This window comes from Podarcis muralis, chromosome 3, assembly GCF_964188315.1.
Source record: "Podarcis muralis chromosome 3, rPodMur119.hap1.1, whole genome shotgun sequence".
Lineage (NCBI taxonomy): Eukaryota > Metazoa > Chordata > Lepidosauria > Squamata > Lacertidae > Podarcis > Podarcis muralis.
The window spans coordinates 24,350,920-24,364,600 of NC_135657.1; the positions used below are offsets into that span (position 1 = coordinate 24,350,920).

Below are 13,681 nucleotides of genomic sequence, written 5' to 3' on the forward strand. Positions count from 1 at the left end.
ACTGAATTTACAAGGAAGTTCTGTGGAAGCAACAGCCCATCTTTTCTGCTCATGTTTAGAAATGTGAGTGTTACTTTAAAATTCCCCTGTTCCTCCAAGACACAGAACACTTGGCGAAACATCCTAAGAGGGAGGAAAGTATACACACAGCTGCTCCAGAGCTAATCGTTTCTAAGTAACCTTAATACATTTTATAAGATTAACCACCATGCACTCCTCTATCCTGCACACGTAATGCTGGACAGTGATGGCTTCTGTGAGCATGTGCCGCTTAGCAGGAGCAGGAGACGGCTATATCAGGCTCCTCAGGCTAAGGATAACCTCTGCTGAACTGGTAACTGGCAGAGTTTACAATGATGCGAGTAGAATTTTTTTTAAGCATTTCAGAGAAAGGGAAAAAATATTATTGCTAACTTTGCTTATGCTAAAGCTAACGCAGACCTCAGCTAAATAAATTTAGAAGGTGATGTGGTATTTTTAAAATGCTCTTTAAAAAGAAGAGCATTAGAGGTTAATTGATTAAGAGATAAGGCCAGAGAAATAGAACAATGTCACATGCTAACAGCTCCCCACTGAGAGATAAATGCCTGGATAAGTTTGTTCCCAGCAAGGCGACAGGTTAGGCGATGCAGAGATCTATTTTCAAGTCCAAACTCAAGGTTACCCTTCCAGTTTTGACCGTACTGTTATTTGTTGGTTTTAGAGTTTGCATTTTCAAGAATAAAAATAATTGTGTGTGGTAAGACGGGAGGAGAAAGGAGTGAAGAGCATGGAGTAGGGAAAAGAGAATGATTTATTTTTGTGGAAAACTGCAGTCTTCCATCAGGGAAATTCAGATATACAGAAGTAGATATATAGAAGTTCAATGTTTTGTTGAAACAAGTCCTGTTTTAAGGACATGATCCAAAATAGTAAGAATGAACTTCTATACACCTGAATTGCCAGCATGAAGGACTTTGGATAAAATTCTCTTTTTCGTACCCTGTGGGGTTTTGTTTTGCTTGTTTTCCTAACCCTACCCCCTTCCCAGCATGATAAGCAAGATGTACTTAAAACAATGGGCTGAGTCACCACTCAGGTGCACTTGCCCCGTTGAACTGGGAACTAGTAAAAAGGTAAAGGGACCCCTGACCATTAGGTCCAGTCGTGACCGACTCTGGGGTTGCGGTGCTCATCTCGCTTTATTGGCCGAGGGAGCCGGCGTACAGCTTCCGGGTCGTGTGGCCAGCATGACTAAGCCGCTTCTGGCGAACCAGAGCAGCGCATGGAAACGCCGTTTACCTTCCCGCCGGAGCGGTACCTATTTATCTACTTGCACTTTGACGTGCTTTCGAACTGCTAGGTTGGCAGGAGCAGGGACTGAGCAACGGGAGCTCACCCTGTCGCGGGGATTCAAACCGCCGACCTTCTGATCGGCAAGTCCTAGACTCAGTGGTTTAACCCACAGCGCCACCCGTCACGACTAATTTTTAACACTGCTTGCAAATAGGCTAAACAACCCAGCTCCTTCGAGCATTCCTCATAAGGCTTGGTTTCCAGACCCTTTAATGATCTTGGGAAAGGAGTCTTCACTTCTCCTGAGAAGTAGTCCTGCATTGTGTGGAGGCTTTCTTCTGTGCTTTGCTGTGTAATACTAATTTGCTAAAATGCTGACAAGATGCTTGAACTCAGAAGTTTGAATGCAGAAATAGATGTTGTTGATCCAGGGTATTAATCTTAAAACACAAAAGCTAGTAACTCAAAACATTCGGCACACCTTTCTCCTTAAAAAAAAATAAATCAACAGGTTTACACATCAATTGAATGTCAACACCTAAAGCATTTATTTTTATACTTTTTATACATATGATACATTTGAATTTTTACAAGTTGTCCACAGATATGAAAGTTATTACAGGTATTAATTCCCTGATACTGAAAGCTTGTTATATAAACATTTCTACAATGAACATAAATACATGCAAAAGGAAAAAAAAGTCAGAGAAGAAAATGGGTTGTTGAAGAATGAGCAATCCTACAAAATCCAGGATAAATTTATACACTTTTCCTATGTCATATAGTCATAATTCCATCAACCCATTTGACTGCCATCTTGGACTAGAGTACCTGAGGGGAAAAGACCTTATTCTCTCAATATTTACTTTACATAGAAACTTGTCAGTTAAATGGCAGCAGATCCTATTTTTCTGTTTTATGCACCCATAGAAGGGGAGCAGGGGAGACTGGGAATCTAAATGCATTGTTACTAAATGCCTCTTAAAGCAAGTTTGTTTTTTTAAAATCCCAAAGAAACAGTATCAGAGCAGAACTAGTACATTAAGTGTAACATGCACAGCAAATAGCTTTATTCACAACCTAATCAAAGGGGAAATGAAGACTGAATATTTTCTTGCTAGTTACACAACACTCAGCAAAGAAGGAGAGGCTCAGGAACTACTAGCAAACACGTGTAGGAAGACTGATCAGATGGACGCCTGTCCTGTCAAAAGTTATTCTCCCTAAGAAAAGGAAGCCGAACTGGTATAGCTTTGAATTTGTGTCCTATGTATTCACTATTCTGAGCCCATAGAAGACTGCTGTAAACACTACTTGATGTGTTAGATCACTGAAAAAAATCCAAACTTAGACTAATTGCTAGTATATTGGCTGTTCGTGGGATGCCATCTCTGAACTGAAGATGAAAGCCAGGGAAAATCCCAAGAGTTATCAGAACTAAGATTACAGATTATAGCTATTTATTTTTAAAGGATGCTATTTGGAAGGGACAGAGAGAATGAAACCTCTAGAGAAAGTATAATGTTATTTTATATGGTTTTATTTGAGGCCCCAATGTATATTTAGAAAATTCACTGCCTTCAGGCACCCATGTGCAAAATCTGTGCAGTTATTTCAATATACTTACAAAATATACTATAGACAAACTTCTTTACAGAACGCCAGCCAAGGTCAAATAGATGTAGATGGCGGTGCAAATTAAAGGAAATTCATGTGGTGGGAGGGGGGCTGTCCTTGGTTCTCACTTTGCCTTCTATGTTTTTATCTTGGAACTTTAAAAAGGGGAAAGGATCCTGAACCTTGAAGGCTGGTAATCAACAAATGTAAATGAAATGAAATAAAATAAAATTCTTATTTTCTTCCTATTCAATCTGACAGCAAATTAATTTTTGCATGACTTCTCTGATGGGTGATGTTACTCAATATCTCAAATCAACTAAGCAGAAATGTCAACCTTCTAAACATAGGAGGTTATCAATCACAGAATGGACAACAGCGTTCTGTTTTTGCCCACTATGTCAATATCACAATCCACACAATAATTCTAAAGAGTGCAATATTTCAAAAAAAGAAGATCTTTAAGTTAGTTTTCCTTATTAAAGTGTTCTCTTTTAAGAAGGAGAAAGACAAAGGCAAAATAGCCCTTCAAGGCTTCAGATTACAAAGTCATTTTAGATACAATGAGTGTTCTTCTGCACTCCTATAGATAAACCCATTGCTACATTTTTTTGCACCCCTATTTCATTCCATTACAAGTTTTAAGCCCTAAAATGCAAAATGGCTCAGATTTACTACAAAAGGGTGAACATACCACTTCAACATTGTGCTAAGTTGCCATTTCAGCAGTTTTTCCTCCTCTTATCCAAAAAGTTTCATACTCCAAGGAGATGGCTACTTTTGTAATAGAAATGTTAAATTCAGTAGCCCAAGTTATAGAAATCAAAAGGTTCTGTACGAAAGAAGCAGTGCAAATAATACTATTGATCAAATCTGCTAAACAGAAAAGTTTACATGGTTATGGAAACCAGGAAATATACAAACATGGAAAAGTCAATAAAAGAACTAGACTCTTCTCTTTATTACTTCAATCCTTTGTTTCCTATTCCTCCTTCCGGCTGACAAATTTTGCTGGATTATAAAAGGATGACCATGAAGTTCCAGTCTTCAGAAAGGAATTAGTTATAAATGTTGCCAGTCGATTCCTACTAATGTTTGATTTGCTTCTTGTGCGTGTCCTATTTCCTCCGTAATGCTGTGTTGCTGCCAGAGTTTTTGGATCTTTTTAAATCGCTCTCTGCACAGATGTAAAGGATTCCCTCGTCTAGGGTAGAAAGGTCCATGAAAAAGCAACGATAAGAACATGAAATATTCCAAGTTCCAAATGCTATCTTGCATGTAAACATAAATAAATAAAACCATTTGTCTGCAACGTTTATAAGCATGCCCTGGTCTCAGGGCTGAAACAATTAGGCAAACAATAAATCCAAGAAAAATAAACACATTTTTTTAAAAAAAAAAAACAACAATAATGAAAACCGCCAGCAGCAGCACTTTATGGAAGCAGGTGACTAAAAGCTATCGGAGAAAAAGGCTCATAACAGCAAAGCTCACCTCCTCCCAATGGCCTGGACACATGCTGAAAGTTGATGTCACTAAGAGGCCAGAAATGCAAGTCACCAGCCAGGCATTCCTCATCATATCCACATCCATTAAGCATCACCTTGCTGACACCTTGGGGTTTCGTCTATTCCCTCATATGCCCATGACCATCTGAAGTATTGCTCGACCTTACAAGGCTGATTGTAAAGATTACTTAGTTCAGGGGTCAGCAAAAGGTAGATCTCTGAGGGATCAGAAGGGCCCAGAAATATATGTCTTTTGCACTTGGCTCTGGCTGGTGGATCTTGGGGTTTCAAAACACAAAACAAACCCTAAAGTAGATCCCACAAGCCAGAAGTCTGTCCGCACCTGAATTAGATAATGTACATGAAGCAGTTTGAATACTCGATACGTGGTATATAGAATGTTAAGTCTTCTTTATCCTAACTAGATGAGGCAGGCAGAGATTGATGCTTTTTTCCTAATTCCAATTAGCTTCTCATATGCAATTGGTACTTAATCCTTGGTGAAATCTATGCTTCCCCAGACTTTCGTTATTCCCCAAACTACACATTTTGCGGGCCAAACACCAATAAGACTTGCCCAGTTCCCATGAGGCTGGCACCATAAGACAAAAGGTTCTGGTACATTTAATAAAATAATAATAATAATAATAATAATAATAATAATAATAATAATAATAACAACAACTACAACAACAACAATAATAATGTAGAGCACGGGTAGATTGAAGCTTGCACCAGCCCCAGCCAATATGGTCAATGGCCGTGGATCATGGGAACTGTAGTCCAACAACATCTGGAGGGCACCATGTTGGCTACCCTTGCTGTAGAGTTTAGCCAGCGTAGAGTTTCCATGATGCTCCCACATGATATTAACAACATCTGCACATTAAGCAGTGCCCTCAAGCTTCAGTTTGAAGGGCATCCTGCAACAGGATTCACTGACTGGATGCTTAACTTTTTGTTCAAAACTTGCAGTGACTTCACACTACCGGATTCAACTCTAGAAATTATATTTCCATATGCACCTGACATCTAGAAGCTATGGCAACAGTGGCCATCTTATTAACTAGTAACAATTTAAATGACCTCATGGAAGTCCATTTTTGTGAAATGGGTCTATTTCACAGAACTGCGATTAACTTTGAAAATTAATATAACTTTATTGATGGTTTCATGGGGTTCACCATCACGGTGTTTTTCCTTAGTTCTGGCAACATAGGTTGTTTGTTTTGTTTTTTGGAAACAATCGAAACAAATACAACACAGAATACGGAAAGCTACCTGAGTCCCTGATCCGTTTCTCCATAGTCATCAAGGTAAGGAGGAGCATAGAAGCAGCCCTTGGTTTTTCCAGCTAAGAATAGCACTTGACACTCCCGTACTCTGAAAAGATCACACAAAAGAGGACATCCTGGTTAATGTAACTCCGTATGTCTCTTAAATCAATAATCCCACCAGCAATTAGAGGTTAAAGTTCATCACAAGCAGAAGAAATGAGGCATTTTCACAGAACCACAGCCTGTGCCTCCTCAATGAGCAGCTGCGTGAGATGAGTGCAGAGTGAATGCGCAGGTCAATTCTGTGTCCAGGACAGCTGCCTACCAGCTCCATCTGGTACACCAGCTGAGACCCTATTTGCCTGCGGACTGTCTTGCCAGAGTGAATGCTCTGATTATCTCCCGCTTGGACTATTGCAATGTGCTCTATGTGGGGCTACCTTTGAAGGTGACATGGAAACTGCAACTAATCCAGAATGCGGCAGCTAGACTGGTGACTGGGAGCGGCTGCCAAGACCAAATAACTTTCTAACAACACCTTGAAGATCCCGGGCCCCAGGGAAATTAGACTGGCTTTGACTAGAGCCAGGGCCTTTTAGGCTGTGGCTCCGGCCTGGTGGAACGCTTTCCCACAAGAGACCAGGGCCCTGCGGGATTTGACATCTTTCCACAGGGCCTGCAAGACGGAGCCGTTCTGCCAGGCCTTTGGGCAGGATGCAGTTTGATTTACTTTCCTTTGTATAAAACATGCCTGAAGGAGGCCCCCAACCCGCTCACAGGTCCTTGTATGATCAGTGGAAACAGTTGGCCCTGGCAAGTATCAACCTCTCTCAATTCCAACCTGATAATTGCCACCTGCCCAGATTTTAACTTGTCTGAATTAATTTTAAGATGTATTTTAATTAACTGGTGTCTGTTTTTATGTGTATTGTGTTGTTTTTATAATGTTATCCACTCTGAGCCCAGCCTCGGCCAGAGAGGGCGGGATACAAATAAATTATTATTACTACTACACCGGTCCCGAAAGACCTACATTGGCTCCCAGTATGTTTCCGAGCACAATTCAAAGTGTTGGTGCTGACATTTAAAGCCCTAAATGGCCTCAGCCAAGTATACCTAAAGGAGCGTCTCCATCCCCATCGTTCTGCCCAGACACTGAGATCCAGCACCGAGGGCCTTCTGGCGGTTCCCTCACTGTGAGAAGCTAAGTTACAGGGAACCAGGCAGAGGGCCTTCTCGGTAGTGGCGCCCTCCCTGTGGAACGCCCTCCTATCAGATGTCAAGGAAATAAACAACTATCTGACTTTCAGAAGACATCTGAAGGCAGCCCTGTTTAGGAAAGTTTTTTATGTTTGATATTTCATTGCTTTTATTATTATTAATTATAATTCTCTGTTGGGAGCCGCCCAGAGTGGCTGGGGAAACCCAGGCAGATGGGCGGGATATATTTAATATATTATCTTCTTATTATTAAAAACAAATCCTACAACTTAAGTCTCCTCTCGCTGTGGGAGAGGTGTGACTGTCCATTGGAACTATTCAAGTGCAACTACCCTCTTACCTGAGAAAAATTCCTACTCCAGAGCCGCAGATAAACGTATGTGCAGTGCAGGCCCCTACGTCTTCTCCTTCCAACTCTGTTTGACAACAGTAGCTCTGAGAACACAACATGGTCCCACATACAAGGCACAACGTTGGTGCTCTACTTTTATCACCACCTGACTTCGGACACCTTTGTAAGGAACAAAAAGATGTGACATTTATATTTAATATCATGCTATCTTATCTACTTGGGTAAGTTTCACTGTGACTATTATAATAGACTCCATTTAGTTCATGTCTTGGATCCAAAGAAGGGTGAGTGGAACTTCACTCAGACAATGAGATCTTCTAACTCCGTTCTCCTACTTGCTTCCTGCTGTCATCACTTTCCCCTCCTCCCAAATGCTGATCCTTGAGTATGGAAGAGCCTCTGAACAAGGACAGGATGCAGCAGGGAGGGAGAATGGGAAGAGACTGGAGTTGGGGCACAGGGAGATGCCTCTTGTGAGCCGAAATGCCTTTTTGCTCATGGAGAGAGGGGAAGCTAAGCAACAATGCACCTCACATACGCAAGAGCAGAAGATAAAGCACTATTTGATACCTCTTTCACACTAAATCAAGAAATCCTCTTTGCCCATGGAAAGCACATTTGGGCCCAAGCCTATATTTTGAAAGTTTAAAAACTTGTAAAATGTGTTTAGTATTTTTAAGGATACAGAAAGTGAGGAGCTGAACAAAGCATTCATGGAAGTTTTAATAAAACTTTCAACTTTTTCAAAACTTTAAGAACCCCTTCAACTGAAGATGCCAAGGACTGCAAAGGTTATATACCCTGTCGCTGAGCTGCAGCCTGGTTTCAGAATTATTTCAATAAAAATCAAGGTGGTCATAAGGAATTGCATAAGACTTACGAAAAGTTAGAAGCTTGATTGATGAGGCTACTGTAATCATCGGGAAGGTCTATTAATTTGTTAGATTCTCGCGGGTAGCTAAAATGAAACGAACCAATAATACACATTAATACATTTCAAACTTGGCTTCGGTATGTAAACAGTTTGATCTATTACTGTACATTTGGATTCACTGTTAAGCTATAATGTAGTATTGACATTTTTTTTATTATTGAAAGACCTTTAACTACAAGCTTAGTGAGATCAGCTTGGGTGACCCTTGCCTTTTTGTGGGAGGGGGCAGTTCCTGCTGCTCTGAAGGAGGCAGTGATACAGCCACGCCTGAAGACTACCTTCCCTAGACCCAAGGGTAAGCGACAACTACTGCCCAGTCACAAATATCTCCTTCCTGGGCAAGGGGCTTGAGAAGGTGGTGGCTGCCCACATTCAAACATGACCTGGCCTTATTTCAATCGGGCTTCAATTTCAATCTGTCATTACCTGCATCAAAACAGGCAACAAAAACACTGGAAAGATGTAAATGAGATAGCAAACAGAGGCATGCACACTGAGGAGAGGTAAGCAGTAGAAAAGAGCAATAGAAAGGTATGGTAACTCTTTGGAAGAGGGAAGCAGCAATGGGATTGATACTTGTCTGCTCATTCAGCTGATGAACTTTTCCGACCATGTTCCCACATTGGTAGGCTTCTTTCAAGGACAGCATGACTGTATGCAATCCCCTTACTCTAGTACTAGAAACTCCATCATGGATTTATACACTCCCTTTTAAGAAAACAGCTAATTAGGCTAACTGGACCTACAATGTAAGAAGCGGGGTAGGGGGAGGATGGGGTACCCACACAGCCTATGAACAAATTCCAACTAAAGGCCAAAAGGGATGTAGCAGACTTGCAGTCTGCCCCATTCACAGATAAAACAGGGGTGAGCAGCGTGTCTTACACCCCCCTGAATCTTACTTACCTTATGGCTTGTCTCTGACCTTGCAGGTATCTTTTTACTTCATCATTATTACACCAGCTGTTAATGAAAAAAAAAAAAAGGGGGGGGGGAGGTTAGGGTTCATTCTTGTAGGAGCCAACTGAGAAGTGCATGATTCCAGATCCTGCATCCAGAATTTCCATTTGCGAAAGGGCATCTCTGGATCAAACCCATTGTAATTTAAATACTCTTAATGCTGTGAAATTTCTCAAAAACAGCTTTTAGCATTCCAACAGCAGCAGCAGATATCACATATTGGGGGGTTGGGGAGGAGATCTACTGTGGTATAGGCTGTCTATTGCAATCCCATCACAAAATCTTGCAACAGCTGTATGCCACCATTAGAATGATAGCTATCTCCAAGATCTTGCATTTGGGAACTATACCCAATCCTTATAGCTGTGTGATGCAAAATACTCACATTTGCCTGTAACAGCACAGGACAGTGCAATTGCTGCCCTGCACTATTTTAAATAAGCATGTGTCTGCTGGCACAGTGATTTATAATGTTTAACTATCAGGTTGTCTCCAAATGCACACACTGCTAGTTCTGTCATCTGATATAAATGCTCTACAAAAAAAGGTGTTTTTCCACTGTATATTTATTTAAATTGAAACAATAAATATCGTTCCTACCTTTCAACTAGCGTATCTGTAATTTTGCTGTTTTCTTGAAAAAGGCAAACAAGGTTGTTTGGCAAAGAGAGATAGCTACATAAATGTTCAAACTGGTTTGCCCCGCTGACTGCAATGGGAGAGAGAAAAAAGAAAGATATATTATGATGATGGTTAGATGAATCAATCATCTGTAAGGAACTCCCCAAACACACATGTACGCATGTGTATAATTTCCAGAGAAGTAGCCATTTTGCAGTCTTTAAGGTTCCACAAAAATAGTTATGCTTTGTGCTGCAATAGACTAACATTTAAGAGGGAATAAGCTTTCATGGACTACAGTTTGCGTCGCTAGATGCTTTTATTTATTCAGTTCATAAAATTTATATACTGCTGGGGGCGGGCAGACCTCAAAGAGATGCATTAAATGACATCCTGAGTTACAGGTATATACACTGTTGTGATTCAGCGGTTTCATATTGCAGTTTCCTTTTGAAGTTCCCCTTTTCCAGCATGATCACCTTAAGGTTGGTTACAGACTATTTTGTGATTGAAAATTCCCTCCAATGGTTTGCATAGAGGCTCTGTGCAGAAGCTGACCTGTCTGTCCTATGTAGAATGTGCAAGGGGATTGTTGGTAGAGGATATGTATCATATTGTAAGATGTGCAGGTAAAAGAACCCATATTTCTAATGAGATTAACTGAATTAGCGAAATATAGCAACAACCAAGGGAAAACCAATAGGCCCACATGCAAAGCCCAACTGAAGTCCCCTTGAAATTAATGGGACATAAAATTAGTCATGACAAGCTATTTATTTTAATGGCACTTCAGCACCATTAATGTTCTCTGGATTTGAGCCACTTTAGTTTATATTTAGCTCTTTACACCTGGTATGGTAATTCTGCAAGGTTATTGTTTTTCATTTTTGTTCCTTATTTAATGCATATTTTGTTCACAAGTGTAAGCTATCCAAAATTTAATTATCCACTACTGCACTGTCTATAAAATCACATTACACCTCACTTCCATTTTCAAGACAAATTAGTTATAATACTGAATATACAAAGCTGCAATTCATTCTTTAGTGTTTAAAATTACACTTCACCAGCCATTCACATTATTGCTTCAAAGTGGCTAACTGATTTTATACCTTGCAATTCTGGTGGTACTGGAACACCATTTAAATAGTGGAAGAACATAGCAGAGCACCGCAGAAAAGGCATGATCCCAGCTTTTATACTCCTCCATAGATGCCATCCAGAGGACATTTCTTTGAAGGCACTAAGAATGAAAACAGATATAGAATTTTCGTGAAATCAATATTAAAAGTTACACAAAATGCCACAAACATTTAATTGATTTTGCATTTCATCAATTAAGTGCCCCGGCAGGGAAATAAAGGGTGTGATCCAACTGGTGCCCTTGTGCTCACAGAATGGCTGTTTATCCAGCGGATGCCTTTGCTAATGGGATAGCAGGGCCCTGTTCGGGAATGTCTCCAAATTCTGTAGAGCTGTTTTAGGGGTGCTGTGGAGTCGAGGTGATATAGGAAAATCAGCAATATAATAATAATATTCCTTTATTTTCCATTAGTGAAAGCTTTCACTGGGTGAAAAGAGTGCAAGGGCACCAATTGGATTCCACCCCAAATCTTCTGACTTTATTGTTTTTTAAAGTAGATTCGAAGTCAAAACACTATTGCCTGTTCAGTCCCAGGGCTAACCCCACATCTTTAATAACCCCACAGTAACTAAGGCCCCATCTACATTATACATGTAAAGCAGTATCATGTCACTGAGCTAGCCCTGAGCTCATTTGGTAGAACATGAGACTCTTAATCTCTGGGTCATGGGTTTGAGCCCCACATTGGGTTCTTTCAAGCCCTAAACCAGAACACCTGAAAGACCAGAACACCTGAAACACTGCCTGCTCATCAGAGCATATCTGAAATAGCCAGCAGAGAGTTTTCTCCATGTGGCTCCACCTCTGGAGAATAAGAAATGAGCTTCCACATATATTAAGCTTGGAGAAGGTAAGTGAAGTAGAACAATGTATGGAAAGGCTGCACCAAAAATTATGATTTTACCTTCCTGCATACCGGCCAATACATTTATGCAAAGCAAGAACTGCTTCTTCTTCACCAGTAGGATTTTCTTGGTCCATGCCATTTTCTTCTGAAAAAGTGAACAAAGTAAGTCTAAACCTAATTGTAGTGACCACAGTTGTGGATGCTTCACCAGAGAACCTTGTGCAATTTGAAAACTTGCTAAATCTATATACCAAGAACATAGTAGCATTAACAAAAAGTTGCACTGGAGCAATGCTTTTCGTTTCATAAAGCATAACTGCAACTATCACAATATACACCTGCATCACAGTTAACCATTATTTTGCCCAAGAAGCCATAATTATTTCTCTTCCCTTCTCCAGTTTCCCTTCATGCACAAATCAACATAACTTTAAACAGAACACATTACCTGTGGATGAGGTAAGCATTATTTGTACAATATGTGCCATAGTAACAAGGTGGAAGATATGAATATCTCCAGTACCAAGACTAACTCCTGAAAAATCCTGACTGTGTACAGCAGGGAAAGAGAGCACCAAGCACACCTGTAGACAAGGGGAAAATCTATAAGAGACAGAATGATTGAATTTTCTTATCCATTCCCCATTTACGTCTGCTTAACCCAATCCTGCAAAGCCATCTTTTCAGCATCCTTACATAAAGCAACAAACTGACCCACTACTTCAGTAAACCAAAGGAAAAGTCACTCATACATCAAGTATTTACTTCCTGTTGCGAGACTCTGACCTGCAACCTTTCTTTTCTGCTATATTTCATAAAAATATTTTGCTAGACATTATTTCCAGTGTGCAGGACTTTCTTTCCAAAAGTTAAGCTAATGATATATGGCATACGGGATTGCAGCACTGTCAGAATTTATAAAGGTACTTACCAATAAATGAAACATGTCGATATCAAGAATGCAAGCAAGATTCCCACTTTTTTCATTAGGCACCAGCGCTGGATATTTAAAATACAGAATGGTTACTGATGTCAGAACTTTATTATTCTACATTTAATTTCTGAAACTGTAGGCCGTTTTCTAACCTATCTAATGGCACCTGAGCTTCAGAGTAGCATTGCTGAGTCTGAAGTAGATTTAGTGGGTGATAATACACCTAAGTCACACTCAGAAATCAATGGCTATTACTCAGGTCCCCAGTATTACCTTCGGTGGATGAAACTTTCAAAATATGGACCACAGTTACTATGAAGAAACACTCAGCTATGGACAATAATGCTTTGTCTCAGGAAGACACAGCACATCCACTTGGAAGACTATCAGCCAGGTGGGTTAGACACTGTCCTTGGATAGGTGGACTAATGGTCTGATGCAATTTAAATCAGCAACATGCTGATTGAGGGGAAGCCTAACTTGTCAGTTTGCCATAGTCAGTTAGCATTTCTTAGTGCAGAAAGTATTGATCTGATGTGTAGAGATCTTTCCTATTCTAATTAATTCAAGAGGGTTCTGGAAGCTTCTCTGTGTGAAAGAAACAAACAGAAGGTTCATGACGTTTGGGTTATTCCTTCAGAGAAACTGAGTACAGATGGCCTAAACTGGTTCTGTTTTCTCTTCTGTCAAGGGTCATGCTGGCTATAAATGTAAGGCCAGAAGGAGCCTGGGCTTCACTTTCTCTTTCTATCTCTCTTCCTTCTGGTGTGGTGTTCTGTATATAGTGTTAAGCTTTACACTTATTGTAAGTTATTGTAAGTTTAAGTTAAGGCTGCTTCAACTGGATTTCTTATGGAAAGTGCCAATCCGGAATGTAATGGATTTGTGACCATTAAGCTCATTTGCCTTTAGTAGCAGTAAAGCTCTGCTGGATGAAATATAATTGCCTCTGGTCTATTTTTGGGGACTCTTGAAATGAGTTTAAGTTTTT

General features: G+C 40.2%; 1 protein-coding gene across 2 annotated transcripts in view; it reads right to left on the bottom strand.

Moving 5' to 3' along the window:
* Nucleotides 1–1,799: 1,799 nt before the first annotated feature.
* The window catches only part of UBR2 (ubiquitin protein ligase E3 component n-recognin 2), a 54,791-nt gene continuing 42,909 nt past the window's right edge, over nucleotides 1,800–13,681 (bottom strand). For both annotated transcript variants that reach the window (XM_028724763.2, XM_028724762.2), the window contains exons 38-47: nucleotides 12,688–12,755; nucleotides 12,205–12,340; nucleotides 11,814–11,901; nucleotides 10,878–11,008; nucleotides 9,745–9,853; nucleotides 9,091–9,147; nucleotides 8,131–8,208; nucleotides 7,239–7,409; nucleotides 5,682–5,783; nucleotides 1,800–4,096 (exon numbers count right to left, since the gene is read on the bottom strand). In XM_028724763.2, the coding sequence (XP_028580596.2) occupies nucleotides 3,955–4,096; nucleotides 5,682–5,783; nucleotides 7,239–7,409; nucleotides 8,131–8,208; nucleotides 9,091–9,147; nucleotides 9,745–9,853; nucleotides 10,878–11,008; nucleotides 11,814–11,901; nucleotides 12,205–12,340; nucleotides 12,688–12,755 (1,082 nt within the window). In that variant the 3' untranslated portion in view covers nucleotides 1,800–3,954. The remainder of the gene's footprint in view (nucleotides 4,097–5,681; nucleotides 5,784–7,238; nucleotides 7,410–8,130; nucleotides 8,209–9,090; nucleotides 9,148–9,744; nucleotides 9,854–10,877; nucleotides 11,009–11,813; nucleotides 11,902–12,204; nucleotides 12,341–12,687; nucleotides 12,756–13,681) is intronic.